The following is a 21,031-nucleotide window of genomic DNA, read 5'->3' as shown; positions in this document are numbered from 1 at the left end:
GATCAAGCCCCGCATCGGGCTCTCCGCTCAGCAGGGAGCCTGCTTCCTCCTCTCTCTCTGCCTGCCTCTCTGCCTGCTTGTCATCTCTCTCTGTCAAATAAATAAATAAAATCTTAAAAAAAAAAAAAAAAGAAAATATACAAAATACAAACAATTTTTTTTTACAAAAATTACATAAAGTGGGGCACATGGGTGGCTCAGTTGCTTGAGTATCTGACTCTTGATTTTGGTTCAGGTCATGATCCCGGGATTGTGAGATTGTGCCTTGCATTGGGCTCTGTGCTGAGCAAGGAGCCTACTTAAGATTCTCTCCCTCTGCTTCTCTCACCCCAGTTCATAGGCATGCTCTCTCTCTTTCTTAAAAAACAAAACAAAAAAAAAAAAACCATAAACATAAACTTAGTTGATAGTTATTCAAGTCTTCTGTATCACTCTTGGAATGTTTACTTGTTCTGTGAATTTCTGAGAAAGGATGTGATATCCAACTCTATTTATCTGTTTGTTTATTTTTTTCCTTTCGTTGCATCAGCTTTTGTTTCATGTTTTTTGAAACTCTGTTATTGGATACATATACACTTAGGATTGTTATGTCTTCTTAAATTGACCTCCTTTTCTTTTAAAAATGCCCCTCTTTGGGGTAGACAAACCATAAGAGATTCTTGATCATAGGAAACAAACTGAGGGTTACTGGAGGGGATGAGGGTGGCACAATGGAGTAACTGGGTGATGGGCATTAAAGAGGGCATGTGATATAATGAGCACTGGTGTTATATATAACTGATAAATCACTGAACTCTACCTCTGAAACTAATAATACACTATATATTAATTAATTGTATTTAATTTAAATTTAATTTAAATTTAAAACCTCTTTGGGGTGCTCAGGTAGTTCACTTAAGTGTCTGACTCTTGATTTCCATTTTGGTTGTGATTTCAGGGTCTTGGGATCAGGCCCCACATAGGTTCCTGAGCTCAGCATGGAGTCTGCTTGAGATTCTGTCTCTCCCTCTCCCCCTCCCCCAGCTTGCAGGCATGCTGTCTCTTTCTTTCTCAAAATAAATAGCCTTTAGAAAAAATTGTACTTCTTCATCACTTGTATTATTCCTTGTCATGAAGTCTTCTTTGTATGGTATTAATATAGCCACTCTAACTGACTTATGATTACTGGCTGCAAAGTTTATCTTACTCTGTCTCTTTAACTTATGTGTCTTTATATATTGTGGATTTCTTATAGATAGCACATAGTTGTGCCTTGCTTTTTTTTTTTTTTTTAAGATTTATTTATTTGACAGAGAGAAATCACAAGTAGACAGAGAGGCAGCCAGAGAGAGAGAGAGGGAAGCAAGCTCCCTGCTGAGCAGAGAGCTCGATGCGGGACCCGATCCCAGGACCCTGAGATCATGACCTGAGCCGAAGGCAGCAGCTTAATCCACTGAGCCACCCAGGCGCCCCGCTTTTTTTTTTTTAATATTTTATTTATTTAGTTAGTTAGTTGACAGAGATCACAAGTAGGCAGAGAGGCAGGCAGAGAGAGGAAGAAGCAGGCTTCCCGCTGAGCAGAGCGTCTGATGTGGGGCTTGATCCCAGGACCTGAGCCAAAGACAGAGGCTTAACCCACTGAGCCACCCAGGTGCCCCGTGCCTTGCTTTTTATACAGACCAGCAGTATCTCATTTTTTAATTGGAATGTTCAGGCCATTTATATTTAGTGTAATTATCAGTAAGATTAGGTTTAAATCTTCTATCTCGTTATTTTCCGTTTCCCATCTGTTCTTTGTTCCATTTTCCCTCTTACCTTCTTTTGGGTTAATTATCAATTTTTTAGTGTTCTATTTTATCCTCACTATTGACTTATTAGCTATACATCTCTAATTTTTTAATGGTTCCTGTATTCAAGGATTTACAATAGACATCTTTTAACTTATTACAGTATAACTTCAAATAGTATTTTACTATCTCGTGTATAATGTCAGAGCTATGCAATACTACACCTTTATCTTCTGCTCTCATCCACTGTGCCATTCTTGTCATATATTTTACTTACATATATGTTCTAAACCTGATGTTAATTATTACATTGTTACAATTTTTAGTATATGTGCTGCCAAAGCGAGCACATTGTTACAATTTTTAAATAGTCAATTGTTAGCTAAAGAACCTTAAAAATTATATGTATACATATTTAACATTACTACTCATGGGGATCCCTGGGTGGCTCGGATAGTCGGGTATCTGCCTTCGTCTGCCTTCCAGGGTCCTGGGATCGGGCCCCACATCAGGCTCCCTGCTCAGGCTCAGAAGCAGAGCCTGCTTCTCCCTCTCTCTCTGCCATTCTCTCTGCTTGTGCTCTATGGTTCTGTCTCTCTCTCTGTCAAATAAATAAATAAAATAAAGAATGTTTAACATTTCTGTGTAGTCATATATTTACAATTTCTAGTAATTACTTACTGTTTGTATAGCAGTAGGTTTATAGTTTTTACTATATTTAGAAAAATTTAAGCCCTTATTTCTTCAAATATATGTCTTTAACTCAGGAGGTAAACAGTATGTCCAATATAGCCCTGACCACATATCCACAACTCTAGTCAGACCACTTTTTTTTTTTTTAATCATGAAAAAACTGTATTTAGATTTAGCCAGCTAGACTCCGTTCAGATGATCCCAATTTTGTTGGCAACATCCAAAGCATCATAGTCAGGGGCCAGCCGAACGTATGCCTTCTTATCTCCATCAGGCCTGATTAAGGTGTTGACCTTGGCTACATCAATGTCATAGAGCTTCTTCACAGCCTGTTTGATCTGGTGCTTGTTGGCCTTGACATCCACAATGAACACAAGTGTGTTGTTGTCTTCTATTTTCTTCATGGCTGACTCAGTAGTCAGGGGGAACTTGATGATGGCATAGTGGTCAAGCTTGTTTCTCCTGGGGGCGCTCTTTCGAGGGTATTTGGGTTGCCTTCGGAGACGCAGAGTCTTGGGTCGTCTGAACGTAGGTGATGTGCGGATCTTCTTTTTTTTTGTGACTGTGGACGCCTTTCAGCACCGCTTTCTTGGCTTTCAAAGCCTTTGCTTTGGCTTCGGCTTTGGGAGGGGCAGGGGCTTCCTTCTTAGCTTTCGGCGCCATCTTCGTAAAAGGCTAGTCAGACCACTTTTAGAGCTAATAATGATTCTTCCAATTTGTAGAGTCATATGTAGGAAATTTCTTTTAATACTTTTTATTTTAAAATTTATTTAAAAGAAAAACATGTTCATGGTACAAACAGTACAAAAGGTATTTTGTGAAAAAGAAGTCATTTTTTCTACCACCATTACCAATGCCCTACCCCTTCTAAGGCAGTCAACATTTTTTTTCCTCCCAGAAATTTTCTGGGCATGTTCAACCATATATGAGTACATATTCTTTTTTTTTTTAATGCCTTTTACCCAAGTGATAGCATTTTATATATACTGTTCTTCATCTTTTTCTGGCTTTATAGGTCTCAGTAATCATTCCTTATCAGTATATATAAAGTTGCCTTGTTCCTTTAATGGCTACAAAACATTACATCGTATGGAAGTTTCATAGTTTAACTGGTGCCCTATTGATGGACATTAACCTTTTACAAGGTAAGGAAAAAAATATCAAGAACAGAGTACTGGGACACCTGAGTGGCTTGGTCAATTAAGCATCTGCCTTTGGCTCAGGTCATGATCCTGGGGTCCTAGAATAGAGTCCCACATCGGGCCTCTTTCATGGTGGGAAGCTTGCTTTTCCCTCTGCCTGACCCCCACCCCACTTATGTGCTCACTCTCTCTCTGACAAATAACTAAAATCTTAAAAAAAAAAAAAGTACTGTGATAAAGGAAAATTAGTGACCTTGAAGATTGTTTGGATATATGAATTTCCAGTATTATAGACTTCTCATCAATAAAAAAATAAATATTTTTTCTTCTCATGAGCAAGTCTTAAGAAGAAATAAGCCACTAAGATGTAAACTTCTGCCTCTGATGTAGGCATCAGCTTTGGAAAAACACCAGTAAGAAGCAGGCCTCCCACTTAATGTTAAGAGAATCACCAGGAAATTTAACCCAAAGCATGGGAAGATTGCCCCAGTGTGTGTCTTGGGAGTTTAAAAGACATGGGAGAACTGACTTACCTCCTTGGCTTGCTCCTTGTATAAACACCAAAGTGAAAGAGCCTGGTAACTGTCCAGTCATAGTCAGAGGGATAACTATTTTCTGTCCCCTCCTCAACTTCATGCAACCTGAAGAAATCTTTGAGTGCATTTTTCTTGTCATGATGCCAAAAATAGATTGCGAGGGGAGGAGAGGAGTTGGTGCCAGTACAATGCTATGCTAGTAAATGTTTGACATCAGCTCTCCGAGGGGGAATATATATAATATATAATACCATAGTCATACATAATACACATGCTAGATATCATTATTACCTATATAGCATAATATAGCATATAATATATAATTATGTAGTATATACCCTATAATTCAATATTATGTACTATAAATAGTAATTATATTAATTATAATTATAACAAGTATGTATAATATATATGCATGTATATATACCTATATGTACAAATATGTATTACATATAATTATATATGTTTTCTCTAAAATTTTACCGACATTGAGACCCCTGGGTGGCTCGGTCGGTTGGGCATCTGACTCTTGATTTTGGCTCAGGTTGTGATCTCAGGACTGTGGGATCGAGTCCCACATCAGGCTCTGAGCTCAGCACAGAGTCTGCTTGTCCCTCTCCCTCTGCTCCTCACCCCACTTGCTCACTCTGTCTCTGAAATAAGCAAAATCTTTAAAAAACAATGTACTGACATAAAGTATGTATAGCACACACTTTATAACTGACAATAAAACATATAGTACTCTTGTACACTTCATATAGGCAGTTGATTCGCACAGAAATCCTTCACTGATTTTTGTCAAACTCTTGCATTCTGAGCCAGCCTATGCAACTGACAAACAAGTGTTGTTCTGACATGAGTGTTGGCTGACTCCTCCACTTACATCAACGACTAAGATGAAAGAGAACTAAGCAAGTTGTATGTTGGAACTTCACATGTTCATCTGCTGACTTAAGCAACTTCTTTGCTAAATCAAGACAGTAGCTTTCAATATTCTGGGAAACTCCTCAGATCTGTTTGTGTCTACAGACAAATCTGTAACAGCTACAGACACTTTTAAGTTTACTGCATCATTAACATTTCTCTGTAACTTCAGACAGCCAACAAAACAATACATCAAGGTGTAATTTATAACATTTACTGGTTCCCTGGTGTGAATAAGTCCCAGCACAGTGGGTTTGAAGGAAGTGACCGACAGGAAGTTCCGGAACACACACGGAGAAGAGATAGGCAGTCGTAGTGCAGCATTATATAGTATTTCTACCCTGAAGGTACAAGAGATGTAAAGAACCTCTAGAGAGTAGTAAAATAATTCAGAAGAGGAGCGTGGGCCATGACCTTTGCTTTTGTATAATTTATTTAAGTGTAAGTTTATATAATTTAATTTTTAATAATGGCTGTGTTTAACAACAGTCTGCAAAGTTCCTGAAAATTTAACCGTTTTCAAGATCTCTTTTGCTCTAGCTCTGGCAGACCACTAGGCCTCACTTCCTCATTTGCCCGCTGTTTCCAAAAATAAATAAGACTCTTTGCTTTGTTAACAGCCTGGTTAAAAAAAAAAAAAAAAAAAAAAAAAAAAAATTCTCATTTTATCCCATGAAATGGGGTAGGAAAGATTGGGATGAATTGCTTGCCTCTGTCCTGAGCTCCTCTGGCCAGGTGAGGGCCTAACTTCAGGAAATTATTTGCTCAGAGAAAGTTTTTGTGAGGGGCTTCCCCATGGCGGGAGAGGATTGAAGGCCGTGGGTTCCCTGAGAGCCTGCCTTGCTGTTCTGGTCAGCTCACTGCCCTCTTGGCATAAGCATGGGGCAGTCCTTTTCCTCATGGATACAGAGAGATTGAAAAAGGGACTAAGACTACATTACTGATAGTGTAGTGTGTAGGAAAGGGGAGGGAAAAACCTCCCCCCCCCCACCCCCCAGCCCAGTCCTTCCTTGCCTCTTTTATTTTTGCTTTCCTGTTGTTACCCATCACATTCCTTGATGTCATGCCTGCCATTGTGAGCCGACAGGCCCTCCCTGGCCTGGTGGACAGCCTGTAAGTCAGGAGGGGAGGTGGAGCTGTGGAGGTTGGGGGGAGTAGTGGTCACACCAACATCTCGGAATTGGGCTGGGTCTGTGTGGAGCCCCAGAGATGGTCCCCAGCTCATTCTTCCCAAGAACCAATGAGTAAAATTAGGGGCCTTCCACCTGAGGTCAGGGAACCAGGCCCTGGAGTGGAACTTGGGGTGGAAGATGGCCTTCTTTGTCAACTGATTCATTCTCCAGAATTCAACTTGTTCTCCGACTCGGTGGTGTTTGAAAGCAACTTTATCCAGGTACCCATGTGCAGCTCAGAGCCTGCTCCCTTTCCCTTTCCAAAACCTCCTCCCAAGGGTTGATCCAAAATTGCCATAGCCTCTGAAAGCCCTGGGGAGGAGAAGGAAGCTGCTGTGGCTGGAGACAATCAGAGGGTCTGGATCCCAAGTTCAGCCCAGTTTGTGTCTATGGCATCATGGGGCTCCCCCAGGTCCTGTGCTTCCAGGAAACAGACTTATATGCTGCAAAAGGGCACATTAGAGCCTACTCTCCAAAGAGGGTCCATAGGCACTCTCCCAGGGCCACTAGGGAGGGAATGAAGGTTGCTATCTGAATCCCTGCCCTGAAATCCAACCTCCTTTCTCTGGGATGGTTTAGAAGTAGCTTTGTTTGAGAACCAAGCTCCTAGAATCTGCCTTGCCCAGGTTCCATATTCCCTAAAGCGTGGTGATCTGGCCAATGGAAGTGAGCGTTTTTGGACTGGGAAGCATGGGGCCATTGAGAGTATGGGGTGGTCATTTGGGGTTTTCTCATTTTTAATTTTTTAAGATTTTATTTATTTATCTATTTTTCACAGAGAGCAAGAGAGCACAAGCAGGGGAAGCAGTGGGCAGAGGGAGAAGCACGCTCCTCCTGAACAGGGTCCCCAATGTGGGACTCAATGCCAGTACCCTGGGATCATGACCTGAACTGAAGGCAGCCATGCAACCAACTGAACCTCCCAGACGTGCCTGGGGCAGTCATTTTAATATAGCTTGGGGTGTGTGGCTGGCTCAGTCAGTAGATATAGAAGATAGACAAGATATAGATATAGACAAGTAGACAAGAAGTAGATATAAAGGGAAAAACTCCCAGAGTTGCTCATGGCCGGCTAGAGACAGCTTTGAGTTAGGCAGAATTATAAAGATTACTACCGGGGCGCCTGGGTGGCTCAGTGGGTTAAAACCTCTGCCTTCGGCTCAGGTCATGATCTCAGGGTCCTGGGATCGAGCCCCACATCGGGCTTTCTGCTTGGCAGGGAGCCTGCTTCCTCCTCTCTCTCTGCCTGCCTCTCTGCCTACTTGTGATTTCTGTCTGTCAAATAAATAAATAAAATCTTTAAAATAAATAAATAAAATGGTAACTGCTACGAAGGCTCTGGTCAGGTGGTTTCGACCAGCTGATCCCTAAAGCATGAGCAGGGAGAGGGGGTGCCGGTGTCTAGAGAGTTCAGAACACTCTTGGGACTTCGGCAGTTGAAGAAGGCTCCCCAGAAGAGGTGGGTTAAGCCATTCTTCGAGGTATCATTGAGACTTTGATAAGTGGAAGGGCAGGGGGAGGACATTCTAGGCCAAGGGATTTCAAGTCCCAGGATGAAGGCAAGAGGCTGAAATGCACAGGAGGGTCTGAAGCCAGGAATCCGTGTGACTCCGTCACAAAGCAGCGAGGACTTACAGGAGACAGTAGAGACGATCTGAGCTTAATTTGGAGACACTTTCACGCAACAGTGAGCTACTCCCTGACGGGTCCCTCAGATTTCAGACAGCCATTCAGGCATTCAGGGCTCTGGGCGCTCCTGGGTTCCTGAGCCGCCCTAGGGGGCTGCAGAGCTTGGCCACCAGCCAGCCGCCTGGGGGGTTTCGGTGGAGAAGGAACAGTGACATGGGAGATCCAGTCTCGGGATACCAAATTCCAGTCATTTCTATTGGGATGTGATGTTTTGGCAGAGACTTATTCTCTTAACATGTTCTCTTTGACCTGATATTAAAACTGTTTAGATTCTCTGGGTGGATGCACAGTGACTCAGGCAGCAGAAAACTCAAGACTGTACCAGGGAGGGGGAAGCCTGCCTGCCCAAGCTGCCCCATGGGGGGTTAAACGTTTACTTGAGGGGCGCCTGGGTGGCACAGTTGGTTGAGTCCCACTCTTAGTTTTTGCTCTGGTCATAATCTCGGGGTCGTGGGATCGAGCCCAGCTTGGGGCTCCACGCTCAGCACAGTCTGCTTGAGATTCTCTCCCCAGCTTCCTCTGCCCTTCCCACTCAAGCTCACTCTCTCTCAAATAGATAAATCTTAAAAAAAAAAAAAAAAAAAGTTGGGGCGCCTGGGTGGCTCAGTCGGTTAAGCATCTGCCTTTGGCTCAGGTCATGATCACAGGGTCCTGGGATGGAGTCCCACATCGGGCTCCTTGCTCAGTGGGGAGCCTACTTTTCCCTCTGCCTGTCGCTTGCTCCCCCTGCTTGTGCCTGCTCTCTCTCTGATGAATAAATGAAATCTTAAAAAAAAAAGTAAAATAAAATTCTTCCTTCAAAATAAAAATTCACTTTTCTCAGAGCACCTTCTAGTCAGGTTTGTGGGAACTTAAATTTCAGTCCTTTCTGGGGCATTCCTCTTGTCCCCAGTTCCACCATGGCTGTGAAATGGTTCTGATGGTCCTACAAAGTCTAAAACATTGAGAGAAGGCCCTCTGGTCTTGGGAACATAGGGGTCCCCCCTCAACTGTTCCTTACCCTGGTCCCTGCAGTTCCTCAGAGGCTTCTCTGCCCACCCTGGACAATGAGGAGGGGGTGTCTTAGCTGAGACACTGGGCCCAGTGTCAAGCATCCAGGCTCCTGTCCTGCCCCAGCCTCAGATGCTGCAAGAGAACAGGTTCTTATTTCACTCAAGATCCAGCAACAAGCTAGGCCCCCCCTCACCTTGCAGGAAGCTCCCCATACCTCCCTCATGTTGGGCTTCTTGGGTCTTCCCCATTCAACAGCTCTTTCCTCACTCTCCTCCCCTTCTGGAACTCTCTTTACACAGTCTCCCTTCCAGATCATTAGAAGCCTTGTTGGCTTCTTCTACCCAAGGATGGAGGAATAAAATTTCAAAGCCTCTCAGCTTTTTCTTACTAACACTCCTTTAAAAGTTACATAATGCAAAGGCCCTGGGGGTGACTCAGTGGGTTAAGCATCTGATTCTTGATTTTGGCTCAAGTCATGATCTCAGAGTCATGAGATGGAGCCCCACATTGGGCTCCCCGCCCATCACAAGAGTCAACTTGTCCCTCTCCTTCCCCTTCGCCCCCCCCCTACTGCCACCATCTCTAAATAAATAAATAAAACCTTTAAAGCTAGATCATGCAGAGGATACATAGAGGAGCAACCCAATTTCCTGTTACCAGTGAGCTGGTCTCTTTGGGGAGACCCCCAAATAAGATGGAAGTTGGTCATGGCCCAGGACAGTGTGCCGCACACTGGCAAACAGCTCAGAAGCTCCCAGCATGTCATCAAGCTGACGTACTGCTTTCTAACACCTCCTTTCTTCCACCCTTGTCTTCTGCTTCTCTCTAACCCATGTACCTGGGGCTGATTTCTAGGTCACTAAGCCTGGCAGCTGGATGGATGTATATGAAGGGTCTACCACTGTGATCCTTGGGGTGACCTCCTCGGTGCCCTCCTTGCCACTCCCCAACGTCCTCCTGATGGCCAATGTCACCTGGCCCCAGGGTCAGTTTTCCTCCTGGAGCACTCCTGACTGTGCTCCCGTGGTCACCCTCAGCAGGTAAAGAAAGGCTGGAGGGAGAGGCCGGAAGGGGTGGGAAAGCTGGAGGGTCCTCCCTGGGGTGGCCCCAGGCAGAGGAGGGAGCCTAGTGAGGTTGGGCCAAGTGCTAGGTAGGCACAGCATGCTTGACTGAATGGGTGAGCTCCTCACTATGGGAACTTCCTGATCATGTCTAGGATTCTCCCCCTGAAGTTCGTGGAGCTACAAATCTGTGACCGGCTCCAACGCATCCTGCGGGTTAGGACAGTGACTGAAAAGATCTACTACCTGAGGCTCCACGAAAAACACCCAGAGGCTGTGTTTCAATTCTGGATCCGCTTGGTGAAAATTTTGCAGAAAGGTCTGTCCATCACCACCAAAGACCCAAGAATCCAATTCACTCACTGCCTGGTGCCCAAAATGTCCAGCAGTTCCACTAGAATAACAGTAAGTGGGGCCTCATGTCAAGACCTGCGGTGTGGGTTGGGGGGAGATGGGGAGCACAGCGCCTCTGAGGACTGGTGGGTGTTAAAGCCTACCCTTGTGGAAGCAGACTTCATTTTCAAGGGTCAATGACAGCACATACCAAACTCAGGTCTACAGACATAAAGAGTGAATTCATTTACTTTTCCTAAAAAAGCGCTATAAAGTACTTCATTCACTTAAAAAAATTTTTTTAAAGAGTTTATTTATTTATTTGACAGAGAGAGACACATAGCAAGAGAGGAAGCACAAGCAGGGGGACTAGGAGAGGGAGAAGCAGGCTTCCCACTGAGCAGGGAGCTTGATGTGGGATCAGGGCCTGAGTCAAAGGCAGATGTTTAATGAGTGAACCACTCAGGCACCCTTACTCACTTAAAATTTTTCTGTGGTTTTTTTTTTTTAATCTCCAGTATTAAAATAGAAAAATGCTCACTAAAGAAAATTAGAAAATCACAGAAAAACCACTCCCACTTCTCTCTAACCCTAAGCAATCACTTGGAACATTCTGGCATATTTCCTTCCAGTCTTCCATTTTATTTATTATTTTTCTTTTTTTGTTTGATCTTTATTAGGTTTTGGCATTAAGTTATGCTGTCTTCTTCATCTCAACTGAAGAATTGTGCATGTGCTTCCACGTTGTTGAGTATTTTAAAACTTGGAAAACATTTATTCTTTAAAGGTTAGAGGCTAAAATGAATTTGCTAGGACTCCATTTAATCAAGGTTTTAAAAATTTATTTATTCAGGGCGCCTGGGTGGCTCCGTGGGTTAAGCCTCTGCCTTCGGCTCAGGTCATGATCTCAGGGTCCTGGGATCAAGTTCCGCATCGGCTCTCTGCTCAGCAGGGAGCCTGCTTCCTCCTCTCTCTCTCTCTGTCTGCCTCTCTGCCTACTTGTGATCTCTCTCTGTCAAATAAATAAATAAAATCTTTTTTAAAAAAATGTTAAAAAAATTTATTTATTCATTTATTTTTCTTTCTCCAAGTTTCTATTTCAGTTCCAGTTAGCATACGGTGTAATATTAGTTTCAGGTGTAGAAGTTAGTGATTCATCACAACACCCAGTGCTCATCACAAGTGTCCTCCTTCATCCCCATCATCTTTTTTTTTTTTTCATCCCCATCATCTTTTGACCCATCCCTTCCCCCACACCTCCCCTCCAGCAACCCTCTGCTTGTTCTCTATAGTTAAGGGTCTGTTTCCTGGTTTGCCTTTCTTTCTCCCACCCCTATGTTCATTCATTTTCTTAACAGTCTTCCATTTAAAAATTAATTTTTAATTTATATATTTGAGGATATTAAATATATAATGTGTTTCTGAATGTTGCTTTTTTTTCCAACTTAGATTATATCAGAAGCATTTATGCACATCGTTTTGATAATTTCATGCTGTTCAGTAGTTTGAATTCATTAAAACTCACTTTCCGAGGGCCGCTTGGGTGGCTCAGTGGGTCAAAGCCTCTGCCTGTGGTTCAGGTCAGGTCCAGCATGGGGCTCTCGCATGGGGCTTCCCTTCCTGCCTCTCTGCCTACTTGTGATCTTTGTCATCTCTGTCAAATTAATAAATAAAATCTTTAAAAAAAAAACCCTCACTTTCCCATTCTCTTATCAGCCATTTAGAGTTGGTTCTAACTTTTCATTTTTGTAAGTGATACTAAAACAAGCATGTATGTGTATGGTCCACATTTCTGATTGTTTTCTCAGGATAGTTTATTAGAAGCAGAATTCAAAGGGTAGGATCATTTTTAAGGCTCTTGATATATTTGGCCACATTATTTCCAGGAAGCTCAGGTCAAAGTATAGTCTCCGCAATGAGTGTCTGTGTCTGTGTCCTTATCACAATTGAGAAGTATACATTTTAATAAATTTTCTAACACAATAGGTAAAAAAAAAAAAAAAGTAGCAGCTCTTTGATTTTCAGTGAGTTTGAACATTGTTTTATATATGTATATATATATATATATACATATATATATATACATATATATATATATATATATATTCTGCATTGTCTATTGTGTTCTTTAGTATTTTTCTATTGGCAGCTTTGTGTTTTTCTAAATTGATTTGTAAAATAAAGCTTTTTATACATCAAGAATTTTAAACCTTTAATCACAAGTTTCTGCAAATCTTTCCCCCCAAGGATTTGCTTTTCCCTTTCAGTTTGAGGTTCCCCCCACCATACCCCCACACCTTTCGACACACAGAAGACTTTTCCTGGGCCTGCTTAGGGTAGAGGCACAGAAGGAAAGAGTTTGATAGGCTGGATTGCCTAATACCTTCAGGTTTCAGAATCTTCAGGTTTCCTTCTCTTGTTTTAGTTGAAAGCTTTAGGTAGACTATGCCTGATTTTCAAAGTCACCTGCCCTGATTTCTTAATGTCCTGGAGCAGTAGCTATGACAGCTCATCAGAGAGGAGGAGGTGATCCTGCCAGGAGCGGGGGTTGGGGGGCAACTATGGTCTGATGATCCTGGAGCTTCATGTTTAAGGAACAGGTGTCCAGGTGTAGGCTGGAAGATTCCTGTGAGTTCCTTCCAGATTCTGGTCCGAGGCGGCCACGGCCCTCAGAGTACAGACCCGGTCCTCTTGACTTGTCAATTTCTCCACCCAGCCTGAAAGCAGCCTCCCATCATCCACTCAGCCCAGCGAAAACTTCAGGCTGTTGGCGGCCGAGCAGACCAGTGACAGTTTCTCGAATATCTCAGGAAAACCCCAGCTCACAGCAGACTGGTGGGTACCCTCTACATAGGCAGCTCCAACATCCCTTCCCGTGGCACTGAGCTGTGGGTGGGGTCGGGGACACCCTCCCCCAAATGAGCCCAGTTCCTTCTTTTATTCTAGATAGTTATGTGTCTGACTTCTCCCCTCAGTTTTATGATAAGCCCATTCTTGCAAACAGGGTCTATGGCTGACGGGTCTGAATATTTCCTAGGCAGAAAAATTTCCTAGGCTTCATTCCTTTTATTGAGCACTGCCTACGAAAGCTCTGAGCTCTGAGCTTTGTGCTCAATAAGAGGAATGAAGGATGAGTAAATTAATTCAAAGAAGGGTAAGCTAATAAAGCAGACTCAGGGAGTTAGATATTGACGGTCTCCAGACCCAGTTCACCAGGGTTCCCTGGGTGAGACAATTCTGAATTCTCTTTGCCTCACTTATCTGTTCTGTAAAATTGACAGAATAGACAATAACCCGAAGCAGAGATGGCTCCAACACCATTTGCTAAGCCATTGTATGGTACTCTTGCAATAAGTGATGGAAAACAAAAGCAGGATCATGCAACCAATATGCTGAACAAGTATAACTTGAAGCGTATCATCAAAATGTTAATTTATTTTTGTCTTCCCTTTATAACTTTTTCAGTGGGAGAAGCTTTCTTCTTACCCCAAGATAAAAGCTGATTCTTTGACAGCCTCCATAAGCATATGAGCTCCCCCTCAGAATATAAAAGGCCCTTTGGTCCCTCTAAATTGCAAAAGCAGTGTCAATCCTGAAATTAAAATGTCTGGTGCCTGATAATTATCAAAACTCTAAACTGTTCACAGCCTCCCTCAGCCTGGCCTCGTGTTCAGAGAGTCCTCCGTTGTGGGAACTGGGTTGTCACTCCTCTTGTTCTGTTTCCTAATTTTAAAGCTCTCTCTCTTACGAGCTTTCTTGGGTTCTTTAGAGCCCTGTACCTGATGCCCCACTCACCTTCCACTGCAACTCTGGTGATGCTCTGATGGCTTCCTTTCATCCGTCCACCGCCCCCCTCAGGCCCTGCCTCTGCGGGCATCCATGCCATCTAGGCAGTAGCTGTCACAGCCCCCTTGCCCTTTAAGGGAGTCCTCTTGGGCAGGGCTTATTTTAAAGCTAAAGACAGGAGAGAGGAACACAGCCCCCCCCACACCCCAAATGATAGAAAATTTAAGGCCATAAACACTTCACAAAAGCGACACAAGAGGGAGCTCTGGAACCCAAACCAGAAAGCTACCTTGACCCTCAATCCAAAACTTCAGGAAAACCATTTCACGTTAAAAATAACCGTCACGGATTGCATGGAGCACTGGGTGTGGTGCAAAAACAATGAATACTGTTACACTGAAAAGAAATAAAAAATTAAAATAAGAATAAATTACCAAAAAAAAAAAAAAAACCCGTCAGAAAAGGATAGTAATCAAACCCCATGCACAATTATATAAGGAAAAAAAGGAGTATATGAAGCATAATAAATGCTTACAGACAACGCAAGCACATGAAAAAGACGTGCCTGCTAAACAAATGAAAACTACAACCCAGCATTTCAAAATGAGATGAAAGAAATGAAGAAAGTGATAGAATATATGAAAAAGCAACACAACCCAGGACTTAAAAGACTTATAAATGTGGTGATGAAACTGAGGAAAAAAATCAGATTAAAAAAAAAAGATTTTATTTATTTATATGATAGAGAGACAGACACAGCGAGAGAAGGAACACAAGCAGGGGGAGTCGGAGAGGGAGAGCCTGATGCAGGGCTAGATCCCAGGACCCTGGGATCATGACCTGAGCCAAAGGCAGACGCCTAATAACTGAGCCACCCAGGTGCCCCAGAATCATACACTTTTAAAGAAACAATTATTTCCAAAACGAAGCCTAATACACCAGAGAGAATAACAAAGCAGATCATGCCTTAAGAGAAATGAAAGTATAAAAGGAAAGCTTACAAAATTTTTAAAAATTAAGCTACACTCTGTTTTTCTAGACACAGTAAGTGGCTGTGACTTTGTTAAGTTATTACGGTTATGGAGAGCTGTCTTTTTTTTTTTCTTTTTTAAGATTTTATTTATGGGACACCTGGGTGGCTCAGTAGATTAAAGCCTCTGTCTTCAGCTCAGGTCAGGATCCCAACGTCCTGGGAATCGGGCTCTCTGCTCAGCAGGGAGCCTGCTTCCCCCTCTCTCTCTGCCTGCTTTTCTGCATACTTGTGATCTCTGTTTGTCAAATAAAGAAATAAAACATTTTTTAAAAAGATTCTATTTATTTATTTAAGAGAGAGAGAGAGAGAGAGAAGGAGAGGGGAGAGGTCAGAGGGAGAAGCAGACTCTGTGCTGAGCAGGGAACCCAATGCAGTACTCGATCCTAGAACTCCAGGATCATGACCTGGGCATAAGGCAGTTGCTTAACCAACTGAGCCACCCAGTTGCCCCTTGGAGAACTGTCTTAAGGTTTTCTTCAGCTTTATCCTGCTGCCTGGAAGTTAGAGTGGGCCTCAGGCAGATCCCAGAGGGCTCAGATCTTGCCTTCGAGTTTTACCTAATACATGAGGTTCTCAACGCATAAAAGTGACACTTAAGGTTTGGAGGGGTGTCTGTTCCAGTCCAGCAGAGCAGGCCTGAGCTGGAGCCTCCCTCCTGCTCGACTTTCTCTGCTCAAGTCACTCTGGACACATCGCACCACATATACATGCTGTCACTATGCTCAAGGCACTTTTTCTGGAAAAGACAGCATTTAAAAATGGTTCTTAAATTCTTAACAATGCTTTTTCTTTTATTGCTTTCAATGACCCCCCAATTCCTGGGCTCCAACAGTAACACCAACATTGCCATCAAAATAGACAATCTGGACAGCTATAAGATACCCTCCCGAGTGGCATCTCCGGTCAACTTGAATATACCCATGAGAGCCGCCTTGAGCCACAGTCTCTGGGAACAAGAAAATCCAGATGAGCACTTCCTGCAAGCTCCTGTTGCCAGTTCCCTAGGAGAGAACCTTCTGGGACCCTGACACCAAGCCAAAACAGGGTGATCTTCCCTAACTTCATTCAGCGAACTTGATACAACCTCCTGTAATGCTGTTTTCCCACTGTGGGCCCAAGACCGTGGGAGAGGTATAATGGTGTTTATAGCAAAGTGCTTCTGTTCTTCCACCAATAAACCTCCAAGTGAATTCCTAATTGTTATAGGTTGTGCTCTGTGGGGCTTTGGACTGGGGATGGACTAATTAGGAGCAGGCGCTCACTCTTTAGGGAAGTAAGTGGGAAAAAATGTTCTGTCTGCTCCACTGAAACCCCAAAGCAGCTAAGCCAAGCCAAGAAATCCAGTCCAGAGGAAACAGCTGGAAACACAAGAAAGCCATTAAAGTTGACACACTGTTTGAACCACGGGTCTGCAGATCAGGGCTGGAGGACTTTCTCTCCTAGAGTTCACACTGTAGGAAATAGAGCGATAGAGGGAGAAAGTACATGGCCATCCCCTCCTGTGTGCGCTTGGGTGGACTAAGCACTAAATCCTGGCCAGACCCGTCAGAAAAGACAGGAGCTGAGAGGTTGCCCAATGTTTGTGGGTTTCTTCTTGTCTCCAATAAGTTAAAACAAAACACATTTCTTTGCAGCCTGTTATAGTCCAGCTGAACATTGCTGGTGCTGATGAGGGACATCTAGCAGCAGAACTTAGAGGCTGATGTGAAGGGTGACCTCACTTCCCAATTTATGCCTGTGGTCCTCATACCATTATCAATACGTACCCACGCCACTCTCATGTCCCTGCATGAATGGCCAACCACTCGACTGCTAGGGGGTGCTTACAAACATTTAAGGGCTCTCCACCCTCACTTCCATTGCCTTGGTTTATGACTCCATCTGCTCTCACCTAGAATACGGTAATAATCCCAGCTGGCTTCCCAAGCTCTCATCATTATAACAGTAACAGTGGACTTCATTAGCAATTTACCATGTGCCAAATCCTATGCTAAGACTTTACAAAGATTACTTAATCCTTACAAGTCATTGGGAGGAGAGCCTCTTGGTAGCTTTTATGTGAACGTGAGCCACAGAGAGGTTCAAGAATTTGCTCAAGGTCATATAGGGAGCAAGTCTGATGACTCTGATTTCTTCCCAATTCGTTTCCCTTCTGCACTGCTAAAGAGCAATCTTCCTGAAACATAAATCTGACCACAGCTTCACCCTTGATTAAAAACCAAGCTCTTTGATAGGAAATGGCCAGGCCTATCCCTCCAGCCTCTCCACTCCCCAGAGGCTGCTTCCCTTGCACCTCGCGCTCCCACCACATGAAATTTATGCTGTTTCCTAAATGCGCCATGAGCTTCCCTATTGCAAGGATGTAGCACGTCCTTCGCTCGGCGCCAGACACGCGTCACTTCCCTTGCGTGTCTGTCTGTTGCTCTCGCGATACTTGCCCTTCCTGCGAGATCTCCATGCTCTGTCCCTGCGTGTGCCTGTTCATGACCTTTCTCACACCCTTACAGTTGTTTACGGGTCTGTTTCCTTGGTGGGACTAGGAACTCTTTAAGAACGGATACCACTTCATATTAGACTTCTTTGCCCCAGAGAAGGAGCCGACTCTCATTTAAACCAAAGGGAATTTATTGGAAAGACACGAGTTAGCTCACAGAAGAGCCAGCACCAGAGCTGAATGGCCGGACATCAGAAGAGCTCAGCGGATTCAGGTAGGGGTGGATAATCAAACATCTCACCCATGCTGCAGCAGGCCGGGGGGTTCTCAGGGGAAATGGAGGGGTGCCACAAAAGAACGGCTAGGAGAACAGATGTCCGGTGGCTGATAATAACAAATGTCCACCTCAGTGTGACTCTTTGCTCTCTGTTCAGAGAGGCGCTCCGCCGTGGGCCTCCAGCGTGTCCGCATAACCTTGCTGAGTAAGCCAGATTTCAAGGTCCAAGTGGGTGGTTCTGCTCCCTTGCATGTTTCAGGAGAGGGAAGAGGAGTTTAGACAGATGGTGTTACACTTAGTGTATTCCTTTTGAAACAGTTTTTCAAAGGATCTCATTCTAATGGGCAGACAACACAGTAGCATTTGGGGTACCCCGTTGGTGTTAACTCAGAGTCAGCAGCCCCTGGTCCCTGAAAGTTTCTGCGTTTCCCTTTTACAAGGGCACAGTGTCACTGTAAATGGTGTAAGGTCTCTTCGGGGACGTCTAGGAGGAACACTCATGGTAGGTGGTTTATGGTGCTTGTAATAGGGTCCCTGGTTAGGGATCCCAGTCTTTCCTTCATTCAGGGAGCTGGGGTTTGAGCACCGGCTGTACACCGAGTAGTGCGAGCAGCCCGGCTCCTCTAACTGTATACACTAGAGACGGCTTTCCGTTGATGATACAAATGACCCGAGTCATCGCCTCTCCATTTTATTCCTAGGGACCCTAACTCAGGCCTGATCTTCTGGCTGTCAACAGCCAACTCTCACTACTAATTCAAGCATAAAAGGAACAGCTCAAAGGATATCCAGTAGCTGACAGACTCTCTGGAAAGGCAAGAGAGAAATGGCTTGAAGGCTTATACAGCTCGTTCCAGAGCAACCGCTCACGCTTTAGGATCTCTCCAACAAACACCCCCTACCACACCTTGCACGCATACTTCAGCTTCCACCAGTGACCCTGGCCTGGAGTCTGCCGTCCCTGCCTTCCAAAATCAGATGCTTCTACTGCCACTTGTCCCCTTCCCTCCCCCACCACCCCGGGGGGGAAATGTCCCTACACAGTGCTGGCTCGCTTCCTTATGCTGCTTAAACCCAAGTCAAGGTCTCAGGGCAGCTGAGTCTGTTCCGCAGAATTCAGCTTACAAGATACTCCTTAACTGAAAGGGAGGCTGAGAGCATGAGGTCTGGCTTCCCCTTGAGGAGGCAAAACTCACAATGTATCAATGCCAAAAAAGAAGTACAGGCAGCCCGAAGGCACGAACAATGTCCCCAAACACCCTTGATTAAATAACCACAGGCACAGAATCTCAAAAGGTCAACCCATCCTCAGCTCTGATGACCATGCATAACTATGCTTCTGGTCCTTGAGTGCTTCCAGATTTCTCCTTTTTCCACTGAGATTGCACAGCCCATTCACTAGCTTAAAAAGAGCCTCTTAAACATTCTAGTGCTTTCTCAAAACCTTGGAGAGCCCTGCAAGTACTCAGGACCTAGTAAAGGGATTGTCAGGCAAGGGCAATAGGCGGTACATGACAGATCCAAGTCAAAGTCAACTTTCTTGTCTCCTGAAGGCTTTGAATTCCTTTTTCAACATCGCTTCAAGGAATTTCTGGTGGCTCATTGTTCTCTAATGTGAACCAGGCTGGATTCAGCTTTGCTTTGGCCAACACAGCAAACTGTAAGAAATATACAGCACTGTGAGACATAGCACAATTATGATGTCATCTCTGGTAAGAACATCCACATCAGTAAAATCAGCCCTCTCTAAAATTATGCTCTCCCTCCTCAGTGGAGTGCCTTCAAAGTTATTCTCATCAGTATTTGCCGACTGTACAGACTGAAATTACCCAGTTTCTTCAATACATTCTCCTGGGGGAATACTTTCCCTGCCCTGTGCTGATTCCCATACTTATCTGCCCACACCCACTGGGGCACCATGGCGATGAATTCTGGTTACCAGCCCAGTAACGTGGAGGGGAATGTTCAGTGCCCTCCTGCAAGGAAGGAAAGTCTTCCTCTCCCTTGGGATGGGTAGTGGGGGGTTGCTCAGAAGGACCCAAGGGTTTGGGTCTTTTGGGTCTTCTCTGCTATCCCTGTGGCAGTTGATGGAGTCTTGTTGTCGCCTTGTGCCTCTCTTACACAGAGACTGGATGGAGGGGCACCTGGGGTTAAGCATCTCCCTTCAGCTCAGGTCATGATCCCAGGGTCCTGGGATTGAGCCCCTCATCGGGCTCTCTGATCGGCGGGGAGCCTGCTTTCTCCTCTCTCTCTGCCTGCCTCTCTGCCTACTTGTGATCTCTCTCTGTCAAATAAATAAAATCTTAAAAAAAAAAAAAAAAAGAGAGAGACTGGATGGAAGCTGGGACCTGACAGCCTTCGAAATTCAATAACCCAGAGACGCAAATCTCAGTGTTTTAACTTTTGTTCTTTTTAAGTTATTCAGTGTCATCGGAAGCACCCACTGTTTGTTTTTTAGGATTTATTTATTTTTAAGAGAGAGAGAGCCTGAGGGGTTGAGGGGTGCAGAGGGAGAAGCAGACTCCTTGCTGAGCAGGGAGCCCAGCATGGGGCTTGATCCCTGGACCCAGGGATCATGACCTGAGCCCAAGGCAGACGCTCAACCGACTGAGCCCCCCGGGCACCCTGAAGCCCCATTGTATTCCAGTGTCCTGGAATCCATTTCTTTGATATTGTCCTAAGGCAGCAGGTACCTACTTGCAGCAGATACACTCTGTCATCAAATGGTCCTAGTTACCCTCAAGGAGTCACTTAATGAGCGGTGGACCATTGTCAAGTTCTCACCCCAGAATATGACTTGAATCTTGATGCAATCTATGCCATTTCTTTGGGGTAATAAGCTCCCTGGGGTTCTGTAACCTGCAGGCCCCTCTCTGGTACCAAACTGTATGTCAGAGTTCTTCATGTGTAAACGACAAGGATGACTCTGAGGCAGCAAGAGCTTAGGTTGTATGTCCTTCTGTCCATGTGAGAATGACTGAATCAGAGAGACCACTGAAGAAACTGGGAAGGCCAGAAGGGGCAGACCCAGGGCGGCACCCAGGACTTGGATTTAATCTACACTCTGGGGACACTCGCTGGCATGAGTAAGTCCCCACCAAGTTTTCCATTCTTGTGTCTTCCATTTAGCATTAAATGTCCCAGGAATCCTAGCTTGGGCCTTGTACCTCCGTGTGCCAATTATCTTCCTTT

The 21,031-nt window shown here is 44.4% G+C and overlaps 1 protein-coding gene and 1 pseudogene across 2 annotated transcripts; one reads left to right on the top strand and one right to left on the bottom strand.

The window, feature by feature from the left end:
- Positions 1-2,640: 2,640 nt before the first annotated feature.
- Positions 2,641-3,140, bottom strand: LOC309845752 (large ribosomal subunit protein uL23 pseudogene; annotated as a pseudogene). The gene has a single exon. The product of its transcript is annotated as a large ribosomal subunit protein uL23 pseudogene (transcript).
- A 2,555-nt stretch (positions 3,141-5,695) lies between these two features.
- Positions 5,696-16,319, top strand: GARIN1A (golgi associated RAB2 interactor 1A). Its single transcript, XM_082692445.1, has 5 exons — positions 5,696-6,454; positions 9,771-9,955; positions 10,132-10,381; positions 13,026-13,144; positions 15,961-16,319. The coding sequence occupies exons 1-5, from the start codon at positions 6,302-6,304 to the stop codon at positions 16,154-16,156; spliced, it is 903 nt and encodes a 300-aa protein (XP_082548571.1). The 5' UTR covers positions 5,696-6,301; the 3' UTR covers positions 16,157-16,319.
- The last annotated feature ends 4,712 nt before the right edge of the window (positions 16,320-21,031 follow it).

This window comes from Mustela nivalis (genome assembly GCF_964662115.1).
Source record: "Mustela nivalis genome assembly, chromosome: 12".
Classification (NCBI taxonomy): domain Eukaryota; kingdom Metazoa; phylum Chordata; class Mammalia; order Carnivora; family Mustelidae; genus Mustela; species Mustela nivalis.
The sequence above is the reverse complement of the archived record's forward strand: the minus strand, read 5'-3'. Positions and strand labels throughout refer to the sequence as shown.

Coding starts and splice junctions, on each gene's coding strand:
- GARIN1A (XM_082692445.1), top strand. CDS start 6,302: ATGAGTAAAATTAGGGGCCTTCCACCTGAGGTCAGGGAACCAGGCCCT. Junction 9,956..10,131: donor CCCGTGGTCACCCTCAGCAG/GTAAAGAAAGGC, acceptor GATCATGTCTAG/GATTCTCCCCCTGAAGTTCG. Junction 10,382..13,025: donor GCAGTTCCACTAGAATAACA/GTAAGTGGGGCC, acceptor TTCTCCACCCAG/CCTGAAAGCAGCCTCCCATC.